Here is a 20654-nt window from a genome sequence, read left to right as displayed (position 1 = left end):
TCACATTCACTCCATCCCTTCTCGTTCACTCCATCCCTTCTCATTCACCCCGTCCCTTCTCATTCACCCCGCACTTTCACATTCACTCCATCCCCTTCTCATTCACTCCATCCCCTTCTCATTCGCCCCGTCCTTTCACATTCACTCCATCCCTTCTCGTTTACTCCATCCCTTCTCGTTTACTCCATCCCTTCTCATTCACCCCGTACTTTCACATTCACTCCATCCCTTCTCATTCATTCCATCCCTTTTCATTCACTCCGTCCATGCCAAAAACCATGCCAAAAATTGCTGGTCACAGGAATGTTGGAAGGGAGGACCTTGAGACAATCACTATCACTAGGGGGGTAGTGCTGGACAGGCTAATTGGACTGAAGGTGGACAAGTCCCCTGGTCCTGATGAAATGCATCCCAGGGTATTAAAAGAGATGGCGGAAGTTATAGCAGATGCATTAGTTATAATCTACCAAAATTCTCTGGACTCTGGGGAGGTACCAGAGGATTGGAAAGCAGCTAATGTAACTCCTTTGTTTAAAAAAGGGGGCAGACAAAAGGCAGGTAACTATAGGCCGGTTAGTTTAACATCTGTAGAAGATAGAGGTACGCGGGGTCAGTGGAAATGTATTAGCATGGATAGAGAATTGGCTGCACCTGGAGTACTGCGTGCAGTTTTGGTCACCTTACTTAAGGAAGGATATAATGGCTTTGGAGGGGTACAGAGACAATTCACTAGGCTGATTCCGGAGATGAGGGGGTTACCTTATGATGATAGATTGAGTAGACTGGGTCTTTACTCGTTGGAGTTCAGAAGGATGAGGGGTGATCTTATAGAAACATTTAAAATAATGAAAGGGATAGACAAGATCGAGGCCGAGAGGTTGTTTCCACTGGTCGGGGAGACTAGAACTAGGGGGCACAGCCTCAAAATACTGGGGAGCCAATTTAAAACCGAGTTGAGAAGGAATTTCTTCTCCCAGAGGGTTGTGAATCTGTGGAATTCTCTGCCCAAGGAAGCAGTTGAGGCTAGCTCATTGAATGTGTTCAAATCACAGATAGATAGATTTTTAACCAATAAGGGAATTAAGGGTTACGGGGAGCGGGCGGGTAAGTGGAACTGAGTCCACGGCCAGATCAGCCATGATCTTGTTGAATGGCGGAGCAGGCTCGAGGGGCCAGATGGCCTCCTCCTGTTCCTAATTCTTATGTTCTTATGTTCTTATGTCCCTTCTCATTCGCTCCATCCCTTCTCATTCACTCCATCCCTTCTCATTCACCCCGCACTTTCACATTCATTCCATCCCTTCTCATTCATTCCATCCCTTCTCATTCATTCCATCCCTTCTCATTCACCCCGCACTTTCACATTCATTCCATCCCTTCTCATTCATTCCATCCCTTCTCATTCATTCCATCCCTTCTCGTTCACTCCATCCCTTCTCGTTCACTCCATCCCTTCTCGTTCACTCCATCCCTTCTCGTTCACTCCATCCCTTCTCGTTCACTCCATCCCTTCTCGTTCACTCCATCCCCTTCTCGTTCACTCCATCCCCTTCTCGTTCACTCCATCCCCTTCTCGTTCACTCCATCCCCTTCTCGTTCACTCCATCCCCTTCTCGTTCACTCCATCCCCTTCTCGTTCACTCCATCCCCTTCTCGTTCACTCCATCCCCTTCTCGTTCACTCCATCCCCTTCTCGTTCACTCCATCCCCTTCTCGTTCACTCCATCCCCTTCTCGTTCACTCCATCCCCTTCTCGTTCACTCCATCCCCTTCTCGTTCACTCCATCCCCTTCTCGTTCACTCCATCCCCTTCTCGTTCACTCCATCCCCTTCTCGTTCACTCCATCCCCTTCTCGTTCACTCCATCCCCTTCTCGTTCACTCCATCCCCTTCTCGTTCACTCCATCCCCTTCTCGTTCACTCCATCCCCTTCTCGTTCACTCCATCCCCTTCTCGTTCACTCCATCCCCTTCTCGTTCACTCCATCCCCTTCTCGTTCACTCCATCCCCTTCTCGTTCACTCCATCCCCTTCTCGTTCACTCCATCCCCTTCTCGTTCACTCCATCCCCTTCTCGTTCACTCCATCCCCTTCTCGTTCACTCCATCCCCTTCTCGTTCACTCCATCCCCTTCTCGTTCACTCCATCCCCTTCTCGTTCACTCCATCCCCTTCTCGTTCACTCCATCCCCTTCTCGTTCACTCCATCCCCTTCTCGTTCACTCCATCCCCTTCTCGTTCACTCCATCCCCTTCTCGTTCACTCCATCCCCTTCTCGTTCACTCCATCCCCTTCTCGTTCACTCCATCCCCTTCTCGTTCACTCCATCCCCTTCTCGTTCACTCCATCCCCTTCTCGTTCACTCCATCCCCTTCTCGTTCACTCCATCCCCTTCTCGTTCACTCCATCCCCTTCTCGTTCACTCCATCCCCTTCTCGTTCACTCCATCCCCTTCTCGTTCACTCCATCCCCTTCTCGTTCACTCCATCCCCTTCTCGTTCACTCCATCCCCTTCTCGTTCACTCCATCCCCTTCTCGTTCACTCCATCCCCTTCTCGTTCACTCCATCCCCTTCTCGTTCACTCCATCCCCTTCTCGTTCACTCCATCCCCTTCTCGTTCACTCCATCCCCTTCTCGTTCACTCCATCCCCTTCTCGTTCACTCCATCCCCTTCTCGTTCACTCCATCCCCTTCTCGTTCACTCCATCCCCTTCTCGTTCACTCCATCCCCTTCTCGTTCACTCCATCCCCTTCTCGTTCACTCCATCCCCTTCTCGTTCACTCCATCCCCTTCTCGTTCACTCCATCCCCTTCTCGTTCACTCCATCCCCTTCTCGTTCACTCCATCCCCTTCTCGTTCACTCCATCCCCTTCTCGTTCACTCCATCCCCTTCTCGTTCACTCCATCCCCTTCTCGTTCACTCCATCCCCTTCTCGTTCACTCCATCCCCTTCTCGTTCACTCCATCCCCTTCTCGTTCACTCCATCCCCTTCTCGTTCACTCCATCCCCTTCTCGTTCACTCCATCCCCTTCTCGTTCACTCCATCCCCTTCTCGTTCACTCCATCCCCTTCTCGTTCACTCCATCCCCTTCTCGTTCACTCCATCCCCTTCTCGTTCACTCCATCCCCTTCTCGTTCACTCCATCCCCTTCTCGTTCACTCCATCCCCTTCTCGTTCACTCCATCCCCTTCTCGTTCACTCCATCCCCTTCTCGTTCACTCCATCCCCTTCTCGTTCACTCCATCCCCTTCTCGTTCACTCCATCCCCTTCTCGTTCACTCCATCCCCTTCTCGTTCACTCCATCCCCTTCTCGTTCACTCCATCCCCTTCTCGTTCACTCCATCCCCTTCTCGTTCACTCCATCCCCTTCTCGTTCACTCCATCCCCTTCTCGTTCACTCCATCCCCTTCTCGTTCACTCCATCCCCTTCTCGTTCACTCCATCCCCTTCTCGTTCACTCCATCCCCTTCTCGTTCACTCCATCCCCTTCTCGTTCACTCCATCCCCTTCTCGTTCACTCCATCCCCTTCTCGTTCACTCCATCCCCTTCTCGTTCACTCCATCCCCTTCTCGTTCACTCCATCCCCTTCTCGTTCACTCCATCCCCTTCTCGTTCACTCCATCCCCTTCTCGTTCACTCCATCCCCTTCTCGTTCACTCCATCCCCTTCTCGTTCACTCCATCCCCTTCTCGTTCACTCCATCCCCTTCTCGTTCACTCCATCCCCTTCTCGTTCACTCCATCCCCTTCTCGTTCACTCCATCCCCTTCTCGTTCACTCCATCCCCTTCTCGTTCACTCCATCCCCTTCTCGTTCACTCCATCCCCTTCTCGTTCACTCCATCCCCTTCTCGTTCACTCCATCCCCTTCTCGTTCACTCCATCCCCTTCTCGTTCACTCCATCCCCTTCTCGTTCACTCCATCCCCTTCTCGTTCACTCCATCCCCTTCTCGTTCACTCCATCCCCTTCTCGTTCACTCCATCCCCTTCTCGTTCACTCCATCCCCTTCTCGTTCACTCCATCCCCTTCTCGTTCACTCCATCCCCTTCTCGTTCACTCCATCCCCTTCTCGTTCACTCCATCCCCTTCTCGTTCACTCCATCCCCTTCTCGTTCACTCCATCCCCTTCTCGTTCACTCCATCCCCTTCTCACTCCCTCTGTCCCTCCCGCACCCTTGTCCTCACCACCATCGCCCTCCCCCCCCCGACCATAACCCACTTTGACCCTGCGCTCTGCTTCCCCCACCCCCCACGCAGGCCTTAGCGAAGAAGATGGCCAGCTTGCCGATGGGACGGCCGGGAGGCGAGGCGGCTGCCGAGACCGAGGTCACGGTCCCCGGCCCGGAGGAGTACCCGGAGATTCACCGAGCGAGGAAATCGCTTCTCGCCGGCAGCATGGGTCAGGTACGACGAGGGGGGAGAGGCATGGCGGGGGGGAGGCGACCGACAGGGGCCGCGATGGCCTCCGCCCCAAACCGGGCGCGCAAGTCGCAATGTATGATTATTCTCCGTCCCGATCCACGGAAGGAGATCGGCCGCCTTTAAATGTTGCAATTCGTCCGGGCGATGTTTCGGGGCGGGAGGCGGGATTGGCCGTCAGTGCCGCTGTGCGCACGTTAGCACGGCGTTGGTGAAGTCAGTGCGACACGGGCCAATGTCTCCTCCCCCTGTTAAAGGGGAGGGCCGCTGCGAGCTCTGCAGCCACTTTATTGGCACCCACTGAGCCCCCAGGGAGGGTGTTGGCCAAGAGCGGCCTCCCTGTGGGCGGCCCGGCCCAACCTGTCGCTGCCATTGGTCGGCCCGGCTATTAAAACCATTGTGGATGGGTCGGCCCATCCAGCACCCTGGTCAGAAATGCTTAGTGACCCATTGCTGCCTCGGGGGAGGAGGTGAGGGGGTGTGGGAGGGAGGGAGGGAGAGTGGAGGGAGGGTGGGGGAGGGGAGTGTGGGGGGGAGGGGGAGTGAGAGGGAGGGGGAGTGAGAGGGAGTGTGGGGGGAGGGAGAGTGAGAGGGAGTGTGGGGTGGAGGGGGAGGGAGAGTGGAATGGACGGGAGGGAGAGTGAGTGTGGGGTGAGAGAGCGAGAGAGAGTGAGAGGGGAGAGCGTGTGCGCGGGGGGAGAAAATGTGTGAGAAACATAGAAAATATGTGCAGGAGTAGGCCATCCGGCCCTTCGAGCCTGCACCACCATTCAATAAGATCATGGCTGATCATTCACCTCAGTACCCCTTTCCTGCTTTCTCTCCATACCCCTTGATCCCTTTAGCCGTAAGGGCCACATCTAACTCTCTCTTGAATATATCCAATGAACTGGCCTCAACAACTCTCTGCGGCAGGGAATTCCACAGGTTCACAACTCTCTGAGTGAAGAAGTTTCTCCTCATCTCGGTCCTAAATGGCTTACCCCTTATCCTTAGACTGTGACCCCTGGTTCTGGACTTCCCCATCATCGGGAACATTCTTCCCGCATCTAACCTGTCCAGTCCCGTCAGAATCTTGTATGTTTCTATGAGATCCCCTCTCATTCTTCTAAACTCCAATGTATAAAGGCCCAGTTGATCCAGTCTCTCCTCATATGTCAGTCCTGCCATCCCTAGAATCAGTCTGGTGAACCTTCGCTGCACTCCCTCAATAGCAAGAACGTCCTTCCTCAGATTAGGAGACCAAAACTGATCACAATATTCCAGGTGAGGCCTCACTAAGGCCCTGTACAATTGCAGTAAGACCTCACTGCTCCTATACTCAAATCCCCTAGCTATGAAGGCCAACATACCATTTGCCGCCTTCACCACCTGCTGTACCTGCATGCCAACTTTCAATGACTGATATACCAAGGCACCCAGGTCTCGTTGCACCTCCCCTTTTCCTAATCTGCCACCATTCAGATAATATTCTGCCTTCATGTTTTGCCCCAAAATGGATAACCTCACATTTATCCACATTATACTGCATCTGCCATGCATTTGCCCACTCACCTAACCTGTCTAAGTCACCCTGCAGCCTCTTAGCGTCCTCCTCACAGCTCACACCGCCACCCAGCTTAGTGTCATCTGCAAACTTGGAGATATTACACTCAATTACTTCATCTAAATCATTAATGTATAATGTAAATAGCTGGGGTCCCAGCACTGAGCCCTGCGGCACCCCACTAGTCACTGCCTGCCATTCTGCAAAGGACCCGTTTATCCCGACTCTCTGCTTCCTGTCTGCCAACCAGTTCTCTATCCATGTCAGTACATTACCCCCAATACCATGTGCTTTGATTTTGCATACCAATCTCTTGTGTGGGACCTTGTCAAAAGCCTTTTGAAAGTCCAAATACACCACATCCACTGGTTCTCCCTCGTCCACTCTACTAGTTACATCCTCAAAAAATTCAGAAGATTTGTCAAGCATGATTTCCCTTTCATAAATCCATGCTGACTTGGACCGATCCTGTCACTGCTTTCCAAATGTGCTGTTTCATCTTTAATAATTGATTCCAACATTTTCCCCACTACCGATGTCAGGCTAACCGGTCTATAATTACCTGTTTTCTCTCTCCCTCCCATTTTAAGAAGTGGTGTTACATTAGCTACACTCCAGTCCATAGGAACTGATCCAGAGTCGATAGACTGTTGGAAAATGATCACCAATGCATCCACTATTTTGAGGGTCACTTCCTTAAGTACACTGGGATGCAGACTATCAGGCCCCTGGGATTTATCGGCCTTCAATCCCATCAATTTCCCTAACACAATTTCCTGACTAATGAGGATTTCCTTCAGTTCCTCCTTCTCACTAGACCCTCGGTCCCCTAGTACTTCCGGAAGGTTCTTTGTGTCTTCCTTCGTGAAGACAGAACCAAAGTATTTGTTCAATTGGTCTGCCATTTCTTTGTTCCCCATTATAAACTCACCTTGAGTCCGACTGCAAGGGACCTACGTTTGTCTTCACTAATCTTTTTCTCTTCACATATCTATAGAAGCTTTTGCAGTCAGTTTTTATGTTCCCGGCAAGCTTCTTTCTCGTACTCCATTTTCCCCCTCCTAATTAAACCCTTTGTCCTCTCTGCTGAATTCTAAATTTCTCCCAGTCCTCAGGTTTGCTGCTTTTTCTGGCCAATTTATATGCCTCTTCCTTGGATTTAACACTATCCTTAATTTACCTTGTTAGCCACAGTTGAGCCACCTTCCCCGCTTTATTTTTACTCCAGACAGGGATGTACAATTGTTGAAGTTCATCCTTGTGATCTTTAAATGTTTGCCATTGCCTATCTACCGTCAACCCTTTAAGTATCATTTGCCAGTCTACTCGAGCCAATTCACTCCTCATACCGTCAAAGTTACCTTTCCTTAAGTTCAGGACCCTAGTCTCTGAATTAACTGTGTCACTCTCCGTCCTAATAAAGAATTCTACCATATTATGGTCACTCTTCCCCAAGGGGCCTCGCACAACAAGATTGCTAATTAGTCCCTTCTCATTACACATCACCCAGTCTAGGATGGCCAGCTCCCTGGTTGGTTCCTCGACGTATTGGTCTAGAAAATCATCCCGAATAGACTCCAGGAAATCCTTCTCCAGCGCATTGCTACCAGTTTGGTTAGCCCAGTCAATACATAGACATGGGGAGAGAGAGAGAGAGAGTGTGCGCGTGGGGAGAGAGAGAGAGAGAGAGAGAGAGTGTGCGCGTGGGGAGAGAGAGAGAGAGAGAGAGAGTGTGCGCGCGTGGGGAGAGAGAGAGTGCGCGCGTGGGGAGAGAGAGAGAGGGAGTGCACGCGTGGGGAGAGAGAGAGCGCGCGCGCGTGGGGAGAGAGAGACTGAGCGCGTGTGTGGAGAGAGAGAGAGAGAGAGAGAGCGCGCGGGGGGGGGGGAGAGAGAGCACGCGAGCGGGGGGGAGAGAGAGTGAGCGCGGGTATGATGAGAGGGAGTCTGTGTGTGTGTGTGTGTGTGCGGAGGCAGTCATGGACAATTTTGGCCCTATGATCTTTTATCAGCAAATTGCAGTCATGTTAAAATAGCAACAGTGTTTAAAAAAAAAAACCAAGACAGCGGTGCTTACTTTACTGGAGCTTTTTGTGTCGTGCATCCATTGCTTGACGACATTTTAGAATAATAACCGGATCATGGGAACATTGTGAAAGTGCGTGCGCTTTGAGTGGGAATGAGTTTCGCAGAGAAGCAGCGAGCCTATTCAACGCGGTTATAAAGCTAACAGTAAGGTGTGCTAATTCCGTCCTCTCTCCCTCCTTTTCATTCTCTTTCACCCCCCCCCCCCCCTCCCCCCCCCCCCCTCCCATGTGCACCGGATTCAGGGTTTGGCCCGGAGTCTGCCCAGGGAGATGTTTGGCCGGGGCGGGAGTGATTTGTCGGCGGCAGAGAGTCAGAATGCTCACCAGGGCCAGGCGGACAAACCGAAGGTTCACAGAGCAAGGAAGTCCATGTTTAAACCCAGCCCCGCTCAGGTACGTCGCAAGGAGTGGGTCAGTCTTCACCCAGCTCCGATATCGCCAGGCGCGGGGACACCAGACCCAGTAACTTGGAAGTTGTGACAACCGTATTTGTATGTGGCACTCGTGTGAGGTTAGCCCTGGTTAGTGCACAGGTCGGTGTCACGTAGAAACATAGAAAATAGGAGCGGTAGTAGGCTGTTCGGCCCTGCGAACCTGCACCACCATTCAATATGATCATGGCTGATACTCTGGGGGGCGGCGGAGGAGCGGCGAGAGATCGGGGCGGAGGAGCGGCGAGAGATCGGGGCGGAGGAGCGGCCAGAGATCGGGGCGGAGGAGCGGCGAGGGATCGGGGCGGAGGAGCGGCGAGAGATCGGGGCGGAGGAGCGGCCAGAGATCGGGGCGGAGGAGCGGCGAGAGATCGGGGCGGAGGAGCGGCGAGAGATCAGGGCGGAGGAGCAGGGAGAGATCGGGGGCGGAGGAGCGGCGAGAGATCGGGGCGGAGGAGCGGCGAGAGATCGGGGCGGAGGAGCGGCGAGAGATCGGGGCGGAGGAGCGGCGAGAGATCGGGGCGGAGGAGCGGCGAGAGATCGGGGCGGAGGAGCGGCGAGAGATCGGGGCGGAGGAGCGGCGAGAGATCGTGGCGGAGGAGGGGCGAGAGATCGTGGCGGAGGAGCGGCGAGAGACCGGGGCGGAGGTGCAGTGAATGAGAGTTCGGGGCCCCAGAAGAGCCGGGGGCCCAGGGGCAGCACGGGCCCAGCCCACACTGCGATATGTGAGCGCACTGGGTCCGTGCAGCAGAGCAGGTCTCCAGCTGTCCTGGTTAACCCTTGCCACTGGATAAAGGCCGAGCTCTGTCAAGCCCCGTGTGGTGGCTGATGTGTGACGGTCACCACACGTTAAAACAATCCAGGCTCAGGCATCTTCCACCCTTCAATTGGAGTTCAGGACTGGAATATCGGGCCCTCCATTGAAACATCTGTGAACCCATGTGGAAGCAAGTCATCCTGGTTCCAGGGACCGCCGATGATATCATATAGCCTTCGATCGTGTTCTATCCTATCCGAGAGTATTCTATTGTGTCAGCTGTGGCTCAGTGGGCAGCACTTAAGCCTCTGAGTAAGAAGGTTGTGGGTTCAAGTCCCACCCTCGATATTTGAGCACAAAAATCCAGGCTGACACTCCACTCCAGTGCAGTGCTGAGGGAGCGCTGCACTGTCGGAGGTGCCATCTTTGTGAAACTGAGGTGGATGTAAACTATCCCATGGCACTATTTCGAAGAAGAGCAGGGGACATCACAGCATAAGAAATAGGAGCAGGAGTAGGCCATACGGCCCCTCGAGCCTGCTCCGCCATTTAATACGATCATGGCTGATCCGATCATGGACTCAGCTCCACTTCCCTGCCTGCTCCCCATAACCCCTTATCCCCTTATCGTTTAAGAAACTGTCTATTTCTGTCTTAAATTTATTCAATGTCCCGGCTTCCACAGCTCTCTGAGGCAGGGAATTCCACAAATTTACAACCCTCTGAGAGAAGAAATTCCTCCTCATCTCAGTTCTAAATGGGCGGCCCCTTATTCTGAGATTATGCCCCCTAGTTCTAGTCTCCCCCCATCAGTGGAAACATCCTCTCTGCATCCAACTTGTCAAGTCCCCTCATAATCTTATACGTTTCGATAAGATCACCTCTCATTCTTCTGAATCACAATGAGTTGAGGCCCAACCTACTCAACCTTTCCTCATAAGTCAGAATCATTGGGAAAGATCTAGATGGTGTTGATGTATTTGCTTCATGGGTTCTTTGCTGAAGAATTCACAGCAACACATTGCTATTAAGAGCAAGTTGGTTTATTAGCAAAGGTTTAACAATCACACGACACATTACCAGTTCATCCACCAGGCTCACAACCACCTGCCCCATCGTGGATCCCCCGAACCCAACTGGCTGGGGTTTTATTGAGTCCTGTGAACATCACGTGACTGGTTAAGCCACTCCCAACTCAACAGCTCTACAACTATTTTAATTAACAGATAAAGCTGAGGCCCCCTTATTAAAGGAACTGTAACCCGTCATGTTAGAATTTGGTTGCCGGGAGGTGATGATGCACTCCAGTCCCTCCGGCGCCCACCTCTGGCGAAAGGCCGCGAGCGTACCGGTGGACACCGCGTGCTCCATCTCCAGGGACACCCTGGCCCGGATGTAACCGCGGAAGAGAGGCAGGCAGTCGGGCTGAACGACCCCCTCGACCGCCCGCTGCCTGGACCGGCTGATGGCACCCTTGGCCAGGCCCAGGAGCAGTCCTACGAGGAGGCCATCGGACCTACCCGCTCCCCTCCGCACAGGACAGCTCTAAAAACCTGTGAGCATCCTTACAGATGTTGCTTCATCACCATCATCATCATCATAGGCGGAATCGAGGAAGACTTGCTTCCACTCTTAAAATGAGTCCTACTGTGACTGAACAGTACGAGAACCACAGTCTCTGTCACAGATAGTCGTTGAGGGAAGGGGAGGGTGGGACTGGTTTGCCGCACGCTCCTTCCGCTGCCTGCGCTTGCTTTCTGCATGCTCTCGGCGACGAGACTCGAGGTGCTCAGCGCCCTCCCGGATGCACTTCCTCCACTTAGGGCGGACTGGTCTTTGGCCAGGGACTCCCAGGTGTCGTTGGGGATGTTGCGCTTTATCAGGAAGGCTTTGAGGGTGTCCCTTGTAACGTTTCCTCTGCCCACTTTTGGCTCATTTGCCGTGAAGGAGTTCCGAGTAGAGCGCTTGCTTTGGGAGTCTCGTGTCGGGGCATGCGGACAATGTGGCCCGCCCAGCGGAGCTGGTCGAGTGTGGTCAGTGCTTCGATGCTGGGGATGTTGGGCCTGGTCGAGGACGCTAACGTTGGTGCGTCTGTCCTCCCAGGGGATTTGCAGGATCTTGCGGAGACATCGTTGGTGATATTTCTCCAGCGACTTGTGCTAGCTGCTGAAAAATCTGACAGGATTGGACAGGTTGGATGCAGGAAGAATGTTCCCGATGTTGGGGAAGTCCAGAACCAGGGGTCACAGTCTAAGGATAAGGGGTAAGCCATTTAGGACCGAGATGAGGAGAAACATCTTAGTCAGAGAGTGGTGAACCTGTGGAATTCTCTACCACAGAAAGTTGTTGAGGCCAGTTCGTTAGATATATTGAACAGGGAGTTAGATGTGGCCCTTACAGCTAAAGGGCTCAAGGGGGTATGGAGAGAAAGCAGGAATGGGGTACTGAAGTTGCATGACCAACCATGATCATATTGAAAGGTGGTGCAGGCTTGAGGGGCCGAATGGCCTACTCCTGCACCTATTTTCTATGTTTCTATGTTTCTGAGCGATACAGGACTCCCATGCAGGACATCCATCCTCACAGATGCATAGATTACAGATGAGAACTGAGGAGAATTTCTTTCACTTAGAGAGTTGTCTTGCCTTAATTCGTGTATAAAACGTGCTTTGTTTTGTTTTTAGATAAAGCTTGTGGAAATGAAAGGCAACTCTGGCCACACCAGTCTTGTTAAGCAAAGTATACAGTTCGAGTTGATGCCTGGTGGAGAAGCGGCCAATACAGCCGCAGGTGCCCAGACAGGTAAAGCAAGCGGCCCTTTAAAAATTAGCAGCAACTCGACACGCGTTCTGCCCTCCCTCATTCGATCAGAAAGCTTTCTGTTGTACATGTATGTATGTGAGCCTCTATCAGCTATGTGAAAGCCGGGGCTCAGTGCTAGAACTCTGGCACACCGAGACAGAAGGTTGTGGGTTCAAGTACCACTCCAGAGACTTGAGCCCATAATCCAGGCTGACACTCCCAGTTCAGTACTGAGGGAGCGCCGCACTGTCGGAGGGGCAGTACTGAGGGAGCGCCGCACTGTCGGAGGGGCAGTACTGAGGGAGCGCCGCAATGTCGGAGGGGCAGTACCGAGGGAGCGCCGCAGTGTCGGAGGGGCAGTACCGAGGGAGCGTCGGAGGGGCAGTACCGAGGGAGCGCCGCAATGTCGGAGGGGCAGTACCGAGGGAGCGCCGCAGCGTCGGAGGGGCAGTACCGAGGGAGCGTCGGAGGGGCAGTACCGAGGGAGCGCCGCACTGTCGGAGGGGCAGTACTGAGGGAGTGCCGCACTGTCGGAGGGGCAGTACCGAGGGAGCGCCGCAGTGTCGGAGGGGCAGTACCGAGGGAGCGCCGCAGTGTCGGAGGGGCAGTACCGAGGAAGCGCCGCACTGTCGGAGGGGCAGTACCGAGGGAGTGCCGCACTGTCGGAGGGGCAGTACTGAGGGAGCGCCGCACTGTCGGAGGGGCAGTACTGAGGGAGCGCCGCACTGTCGGAGGGGCAGTACAGAGGGAGTGCCGCACTGTCGGAGGGGCAGTACTGAGGGAGCGCCGCACTGTCGGAGGGGCAGTACTGAGGGAGCGTCGGAGGGGCAGTACTGAGGGAGCGCCGCAGTGTCGGAGGGGCAGTACCGAGGGAGCGCTGCACTGTCGGAGGGGCAGTACTGAGGGAGTGCCGCACTGTCGGAGGGGCAGTACCAAGGGAGTCCCGCACTGTCGGACGGGCAGTGCTGAGGGAGTGCTGCACTGTCGGAGGGGCAGTACTGAGGGAGTGCCGCACTGTCGGAGGGGCAGTACCGAGGGAGTCCCGCGCTGTCGGAGGGACAGTGCTGAGGGAGCGCCGCACTGTCGGAGGGGCAGTGCTGAGGGAGCGCCGCACTGTCGGAGGGGCAGTACTGAGGGAGCGCCGCACTGTCGGAGGGGCAGTACTGATGGAGTGCCGCACTGTCGGAGGGGCAGTACCGAGGGAGTCCCGCACTGTCGGACGGGCAGTGCTGAGGGAGTGCCGCACTGTCGGAGGGGCTGCCATTCATGGATCTCAGGTGGGCGTAAAAAAATCCCTGGGCCAGTATTTTGAAGAGGAGCAGGGGAGTTCTCCCCTGGGTGTCCTGGGGCCAATATTAATCCCTCAATAAAGTAGAGCATCTGGTCAGTATTAAATTGCTGTTCGTGGTCGTGGGAGCTTGATGTGAGCAAGTTGGTTGGTGCGATGTCCTACATTACAACAGCGATCGCACTTCAAAAGCACTTCATTGGCTATAAAGCGCTTTGGGGGGGGCGCCCTGAGGTCCCTTGTTGATGCGGGTTCGCTCCCCGATTCTCACCGAGCTCGTTCCTGATCCGGCAGTTGTCTTTTCTCTCTGCCGACGCACAGGACTGTTCAAGAGGAGGAAGGCCGAGAACTTGGGCCCAGAGCCCCAGAGGAAGATCAGTCTCTTGAAGGAAGAGATGGCCAAGGAGCCAACCCCGCTGGGGGCTGCACGGTGCGTTACCGGAGCGAGGCCCGGCCTCGAGCAGACGACTGGCTGCGGGGCCGTGGTGAGTACCGGTAACCCGCGCTGTCCCGCGACCCAGGTCGGCCGCTGCACGCTTCCGCAGGCCCTTGGGTTGAGGAGGTTGGGCCTCTACTCATTGGAGTTCAGAAGAATGAGAGGTGACCTTATCGAAACGTATAAGATTAAGACCAGGTGGATGCAGAGAGGATGTTTCCACTGATGGGGGAGACTAGAACTAGGGGGATAGAATAAGGGGCCGCCCATTTAATGCTCCTCCTATTTCTTCTCGAATAGTGATCAAAGTGATCCTGTGCACACACTGGTGTGTGCCGGGTAATATTGGCAAGTAATGTCGAAGCCTTTGCCTTTGAGGCCTGCTTGGGTGTGTACTGAAGTTGCTGACTGCCACATGACAAATTCGAATCCATTTTCCCGTTGAAATTTGCATTTGTTCCTCAACCCTTTGCTTTGGAGGCAGTTCAGAGAAGGTTCACTCGGTTGATTCCGGAGATGAGGGGGTTGACTTATGAGGAAAGGTTGAGGAGGTTGGGCCTCTACTCATTGGAATTCAGAAGAATGAGAGGTGATCTTATCGAAACGTATAAGATTATGAGGGGGCTTGACAAGGTGGATGCAGAGAGGATGTTTTCACTGATGGGGGAGACTAGAACTAGGGGGCGTGGTCTTAGAATAAGGGGCCGCCCATTTAAAACTGAGATGAGGAGGAATTTCTTCTCAGAGGGTTGTAAATCTGTGGAATTCGCTGCCTCAGAGAGCTGTGGAAGCCGGGACATTGAATATATTTAAGACGAGACAGTTTCTTAACCGATAAGGGATTAAGGGTTCTGGTGAGCGGGCAGGGAAGTGGAGCTGAGTCCATGATCGGATCAGCCATGATGGTATTAAATGGCGGAGCAGGCTCGAGGGGCCGTATGGCCTACTCCTGCTCCTGTTTCCTATGTTCCTATGTTTACCATCGTGCATCCTTGCCAGTGTAGCCGTACAGACTGGGGCCCTTGTGTCTCATCATCGTCATAGGCGGTCCCACGCCAAAAAGGGCTGAGTTCACAGGTGTTACAATGGGGGACCTGACAAAGATGAGGGGTCGTGGCAGAGGTGCAGTGAATGAGGGTACGGGGCCCAGAAGAGCCGAGGGCCCAGGGGCAGCACGGGCCCGGCCCACACTGCGGTATGTGAGCGCACTGGGTCCGTGCAGCAGAGCAGGTCTCCAGCCGTCCTGGTTAACCCTTGCCACTGGATAAAGGCCGAGCTCTGTCAAGCCCGTGTGGTGGCTGATGTGTGACGGTCACCACACGTTAAAACAATCCAGGCTCAGGCATCTTCCACCCTTCAATTGGAGTTCAGGACTGGAATATCGGGCCCTCCATTGAAACATCTGTGAACCCATGTGGGAGCAAGTCCTCCTGGTTCCAGGGACCGCCCGATGATGATGATGATGATAATATTCCGGATCCCGAACTACATCCTGAAGGGTGGAAGATGCCTGAGCCTGGATTGTTTTAACGTGTGGTGACCGTAGCACATCAGCCACCACACGGGCTTGACAGAGCTCGGCCTTTATCCAGTGGCAAGGGTTAACCAGGACGGCTGGAGACCTGCTCTGCTGCACGGACCCAGTGCGCTCTCATATCGCAGTGTGGCTGGCCAACATGCCATTTGCCGCCTTCACCACCTGCTGTATCTGCATGCCAACTTTCAATGACTGATGTACCATGACACCCAGGTCTCGTTGCACCTCCCCTTTTACTAATCTGTCACTATTCAGATAATATTCTGCCTTTCTGTTTTTGCCCCCAAAGTGGATAACCTCACATTTATCCACATTATACTGCATCTGCCATGCATTTGCCCACTCACCTAACCTATCCAAGTCCCCCTGCAGCCTCTTAGCATCCTCCTCACAGCTCACACTGCCACCCAGCTTAGTGTCGTCTGCAAACTTGGAGATATTACATTCAATTCCTTCGTCTAAATCATTAATGTATATTGTAAATAGCTAGTGTCCCAGCACTGAGACCTGCGGCAGCCCACTAGTCACTGCCTGCCATTCTGAAAAGGACCCGTTTATTCCCACTCTTTGCTTCCTGTCTGACAACCAGTTCTCTATCCATGTCAATAAATTGCCCCCAATACCATGTGCTTTAATTTTGCACAGCAATCTCTTGTGTGGAACCTTGTCAAAAGCCTTTTGAAAGTCCAAATACACCACATCCACTGGTTCTCCCTTGTCCACTCTACTAGTTACATCCTCAAAAAATTCCAGAAGATTTGTCAATCATGATTTCCCTTTCATAAATCCATGCTGACTTGGACCGATTCTGTCACTAGTTTCCAAATGCGCTGCTATTACATCCTTAATAATTGATTCCAACATTTTCCCCACCACTGATGTCAGGCTGACCGGTCTATAATTCCCTGATTTCTCTCTCCCTCCTTTTTAAAAAGTGGTGTTACATTAGCTACTCTCCAGTCCATAGGAACTGATCCAGAGTCTATAGAATGTTGGAAAATGAACACCAATGCATCCACTATTTCTAGGGTCACTTCCTTAAGTACTCTGGGATGCAGACTATCGGGCCCTGGGGATTTATCGGCCTTCAATCCCATCAATTTCCCTAACACAATTTCCTGACTAATAAGGATTTCCCTCAGTTCCTCCTTCTCGCTGGACCCTCAGTCCCCTAGTACACCCGGGAGGTTATTCGCGTCTTCCTTATTGAAGACAGAACCAAAGTATTTGTTCAATTGGTCTGCCATTTCTTTGTTCCCCATTATGAATTCAGCTGATTCTGACGGCAAGGGACCTACATTGGTCTTCACTAATCTTTTTCTCTTCACATATCTATAGAAGCTTTTGCAGTCGGTTTTTAATCTCCCCTGCAAGCTTACTCTCACACTCTTATTTTCCCCCTTCTAATTAAACCCTTAGTCCTCCTCTGCTGAATTCTAAATTTCTCCCAGTCCTCCGGTTTGCTGCTTTTTCTGGACAATTTATAAGCCTCTTCCTTGGATTTAACACTATCCCTAATTTCCCTTGTTAGCCACGGTTGAGCCATCTTCCCCGTTTTATTTTTACTCCAGACCGGGATGTACAATTGTTGAAGTTCATCCATGTGATCTTTAAATGTCTGCCATTGCCTATCCACCGTCAACCCTTTAAGTATCATTCTCCAGTCTATCCTAGCCGATTCACGTCTCATACCATCGAAGTTACCTTTCCCCAAATTCAGGACCCTAGTCTCTGAATTAACACTGTCACTCTCCATCTTAATGAAGAATTCTACCATAAACACATCCTTGCATACTCGCCAGCCTGAATTCCACTCTTGGCACATTGCAGGGCGAGAGGTTCTAGTCTCCCCCATCAGTGGAAACATCCTCTCTGCATTGCAACAGTGACTACACCTCAGAATTACCTCGTTAGCTGCAAACCGCTTTGGGATTCCCTGAGATCGTCAAAGGCACTGTGGAAATGCAAGTATTTTGTGGTTTTATTCCCTGCCCGCTCCTCCCCTTATGTTCCTGTGATGTTTCCACTGATGGGGGAGACTAGAACTAGGGGACATAATCTTAGAATAAGGGGCCGCCCATTTAAAACTGAGATGATGCGGAATTTCTGCCGATTTTTAAAAAGTTTTTTAAATTATGGTTTAAAATAAACTGAGGGTAAAGGGCAGCGCCTTCAAGAATTAAAATGTGTTTTTATAATTGTATTTGGCCATGTTTTTGTGTGTGTTTTTAAAACACACAACGCCTGCAACAGTCGGCTCTGAGCCTGCTTTTTATCAGGCACAAGAGTTTTGAGGACATTTGCCGGGCAAGATATGGGTAATTCCCGCATTCGTTCCCTGCAAATGTCCTCGCTCCCGAGGTGTGGAGGATCGGTCAAACCAGAAACTGCACGGATCGGAAAAGCCGGTTTCCAGCGCTGAAAACCAGCTTTTCCGACGCCTTCCCATGTCCGTAGGAAACTTTGTACGCGCTCCGTACGGACCCATGGAGGGCGGAATTTCTGCCCCACAGACACCGCAGAAAAAGGGGGCGTGAGGAGGTTTCTCTGCAATATAGACTCACGATTCACAGCACGGGCTTTTTCACCTCTTCAGCGGAGAGAGAATATAAAAAAGTATAAAAGGGTAAACTGCAAAATTGAATTGGCGGGTGCCTGTTGCTTTGCAGAGATTCAGCGGATCAGTGAGCAGGGTCCACCACCAGGAGGCGAAAGTGGTCAGCAGTGGGGTCGGGTCCATCCCAGTGCTGGACCTCTCGAAGGAGGCGGAGCTTGGGAAGGACGAGCGAATGGAAGCACTGGACGACTGGGATCCCGAGGTTGGCGACGACTTCAGTCTCTTCTATGACGGCTACTCGGTGGATGGGAGAGCGGACTCGGACAAATCCAGCAAGGTGGGCTCACATGTACCTGCCCCCGCGCGCTCTCTGCCCCCCCCCCCGCGCTCTCTGCCCCCCCCCCCGCGCTCTCTGCCCCCCCCCCCGCGCTCTCTGCCCCCCCCCCCCGCGCTCTCTGCCCCCCCCCCCGCGCGCTCTCTGCCCCCCCCCCCCCGCGCTCTCTGCCCCCCCCCCCGCGCTCTCTGCCCCCCCCCGCGCGCTCTCTGCCCCCCCCCCGCGCTCTCTGCCCCCCCCCCCGCGCTCTCTGCCCCCCCCCCGCGCTCTCTGCCCCCCCCCCCGCGCTCTCTGCCCCCCCCCCCGCGCTCTCTGCCCCCCCCCCCGCGCGCTCTGCCCCCCCCCCGCGCTCTCTGCCCCCCCCCCGCGCGCTCTCTGCCCCCCCCGCGCGCTCTCTGCCCCCCCCCCCGCGCTCTCTGCCCCCCCCCCCGCGCTCTCTGCCCCCCCCCCCGCGCTCTCTGCCCCCCCCCCCCCGCGCTCTCTGCCCCCCCCGCGCGCTCTCTGCCCCCCCCGCGCGCTCTCTGCCCCCCCCCGCGCGCTCTCTGCCCCCCCCGCGCGCTCTCTGCCCCCCCCGCGCGCTCTCTGCCCCCCGCGCGCTCTCTGCCCCCCCCGCGCGCTCTCTGCCCCCCGCGCGCTCTCTGCCCCCCCCGCGCGCTCTCTGCCCCCCCGCGCGCTCTCTGCCCCCCCCGCGCGCTCTCTGCCCCCCCGCGCGCTCTCTGCCCCCCCGCGCGCTCTCTGCCCCCCCGCGCGCTCTCTGCCCCCCCCCGCGCTCTCTGCCCCCCCGCGCGCTCTCTGCCCCCCCCGCGCGCTCTCTGCCCCCCCCGCGCGCTCTCTGCCCCCCCCGCGCGCTCTCTGCCCCCCCGCGCGCTCTCTGCCCCCCCGCGCGCTCTCTGCCCCCCCCGCGCGCTCTCTGCCCCCCCCCGCGCGCTCTCTGCCCCCCCGCGCGCTCTCTGCCCCCCCCCGCGCGCTCTCTGCCCCCCCGCGCGCTCTCTGCCCCCCCCGCGCGCTCTCTGCCCCCCCCGCGCGCTCTCTGCCCCCCCCGCGCGCTCTCTGCCCCCCCCGCGCGCTCTCTGCCCCCCCGCGCGCTCTCTGCCCCCCCGCGCGCTCTCTGCCCCCCCCGCGCGCTCTCTGCCCCCCCCGCGCGCTCTCTGCCCCCCCCGCGCGCTCTCTGCCCCCCCGCGCGCTCTCTGCCCCCCCCGCGCGCCTCTCTGCCCCCCCCGCGCGCTCTCTGCCCCCCCCGCGCGCTCTCTGCCCCCCCCGCGCGCTCTCTGCCCCCCCCGCGCGCTCTCTGCCCCCCCGCGCGCTCTCTGCCCCCCCCGCGCGCTCTCTGCCCCCCCCGCGCGCTCTCTGCCCCCCCCGCGCGCTCTCTGCCCCCCCGCGCGCTCTCTGCCCCCCCCGCGCGCTCTCTGCCCCCCCCGCGCGCTCTCTGCCCCCCCCGCGCGCTCTCTGCCCCCCCCGCGCGCTCTCTGCCCCTGCCCCCCCCGCGCGCTCTCTGCCCCCCCCGCGCGCTCTCTGCCCCCCCCGCGCGCTCTCTGCCCCCCCCGCGCGCTCTCTGCCCCCCCGCGCGCTCTCTGCCCCCCCCGCGCGCTCTCTGCCCCCCCCGCGCGCTCTCTGCCCCCCCCGCGCGCTCTCTGCCCCCCCCGCGCGCTCTCTGCCCCCCCCGCGCGCTCTCTGCCCCCCGCGCGCTCTCTGCCCCCCCCGCGCGCTCTCTGCCCCCCCGCGCGCTCTCTGCCCCCCCGCGCGCTCTCTGCCCCCCCGCGCGCTCTCTGCCCCCCCCGCGCGCTCTCTGCCCCCCCCCGCGCGCTCTCTGCCCCCCCCGCGCGCTCTCTGCCCCCCCGCGCGCTCTCTGCCCCCCCCGCGCGCTCTCTGCCCCCCCCGCGCGCTCTCTGCCCCCCCCGCGCGCTCTCTGCCCCCCCCGCGCGCTCTCTGCCCCCCCCGCGCGCTCTCTGCCCCCCCCGCGCGCTCTCTGCCCCCCCCGCGCGCTCTCTGCCCCCCCCGCGCGCTCTCTGCCCCCCCCCGCGCGCTCTCTGCCCCCCCCGCGCGCTCTCTGCCCCCCCCGCGCGCTCTCTGCCCCCCCCGCGCGCTCTCTGCCCCCCCCGCGCGCTCTCTGCCCCCCCCGCGCGCTCTCTGCCCCCCCGCGCGCTCTCTGCCCCCCCCGCGCGCTCTCTGCCCCCCCCCGCGCGCTCTCTGCCCCCCCGCGCGCTCTCTGCCCCCCCCGCGCGCTCTCTGCCCCCCCCGCGCGCTCTCTGCCCCCCCCGCGCGCTCTCTGCCCCCCCCGCCGCGCTCTCTGCCCCCCCGCGCGCGCTCTCTGCCCCCCCCGCGCGCTCTCTGCCCCCCCCGCGCGCTCTCTGCCCCCCCCCGCGCGCTCTCTGCCCCCCCGCGCGCTCTCTGCCCCCCCCGCGCGCTCTCTGCCCCCCCCCGCGCGCTCTCTGCCCCCCCCGCGCGCTCTCTGCCCCCCC

The 20654-nt window shown here is 56.6% G+C and overlaps 1 protein-coding gene across 1 annotated transcript in view; it reads left to right on the top strand.

Annotated features, from left to right (window-relative positions):
• Positions 1 to 20654, top strand: part of LOC139229626 (histone-lysine N-methyltransferase EHMT2-like) — a 151925-nt gene that overhangs the window by 24764 nt on the left and 106507 nt on the right. Inside the window, 5 exon segments of the mRNA XM_070861136.1 lie at positions 4262 to 4408; positions 8297 to 8446; positions 11926 to 12043; positions 13653 to 13816; positions 17974 to 18198. Of these exon segments, the coding sequence (XP_070717237.1) occupies positions 4262 to 4408; positions 8297 to 8446; positions 11926 to 12043; positions 13653 to 13816; positions 17974 to 18198 (804 nt within the window).

This window comes from Pristiophorus japonicus, chromosome 19, assembly GCF_044704955.1.
Source record: "Pristiophorus japonicus isolate sPriJap1 chromosome 19, sPriJap1.hap1, whole genome shotgun sequence".
Lineage (NCBI taxonomy): Eukaryota > Metazoa > Chordata > Chondrichthyes > Pristiophoridae > Pristiophorus > Pristiophorus japonicus.
This window is presented reverse-complemented; position numbering and strand designations above follow the sequence as displayed.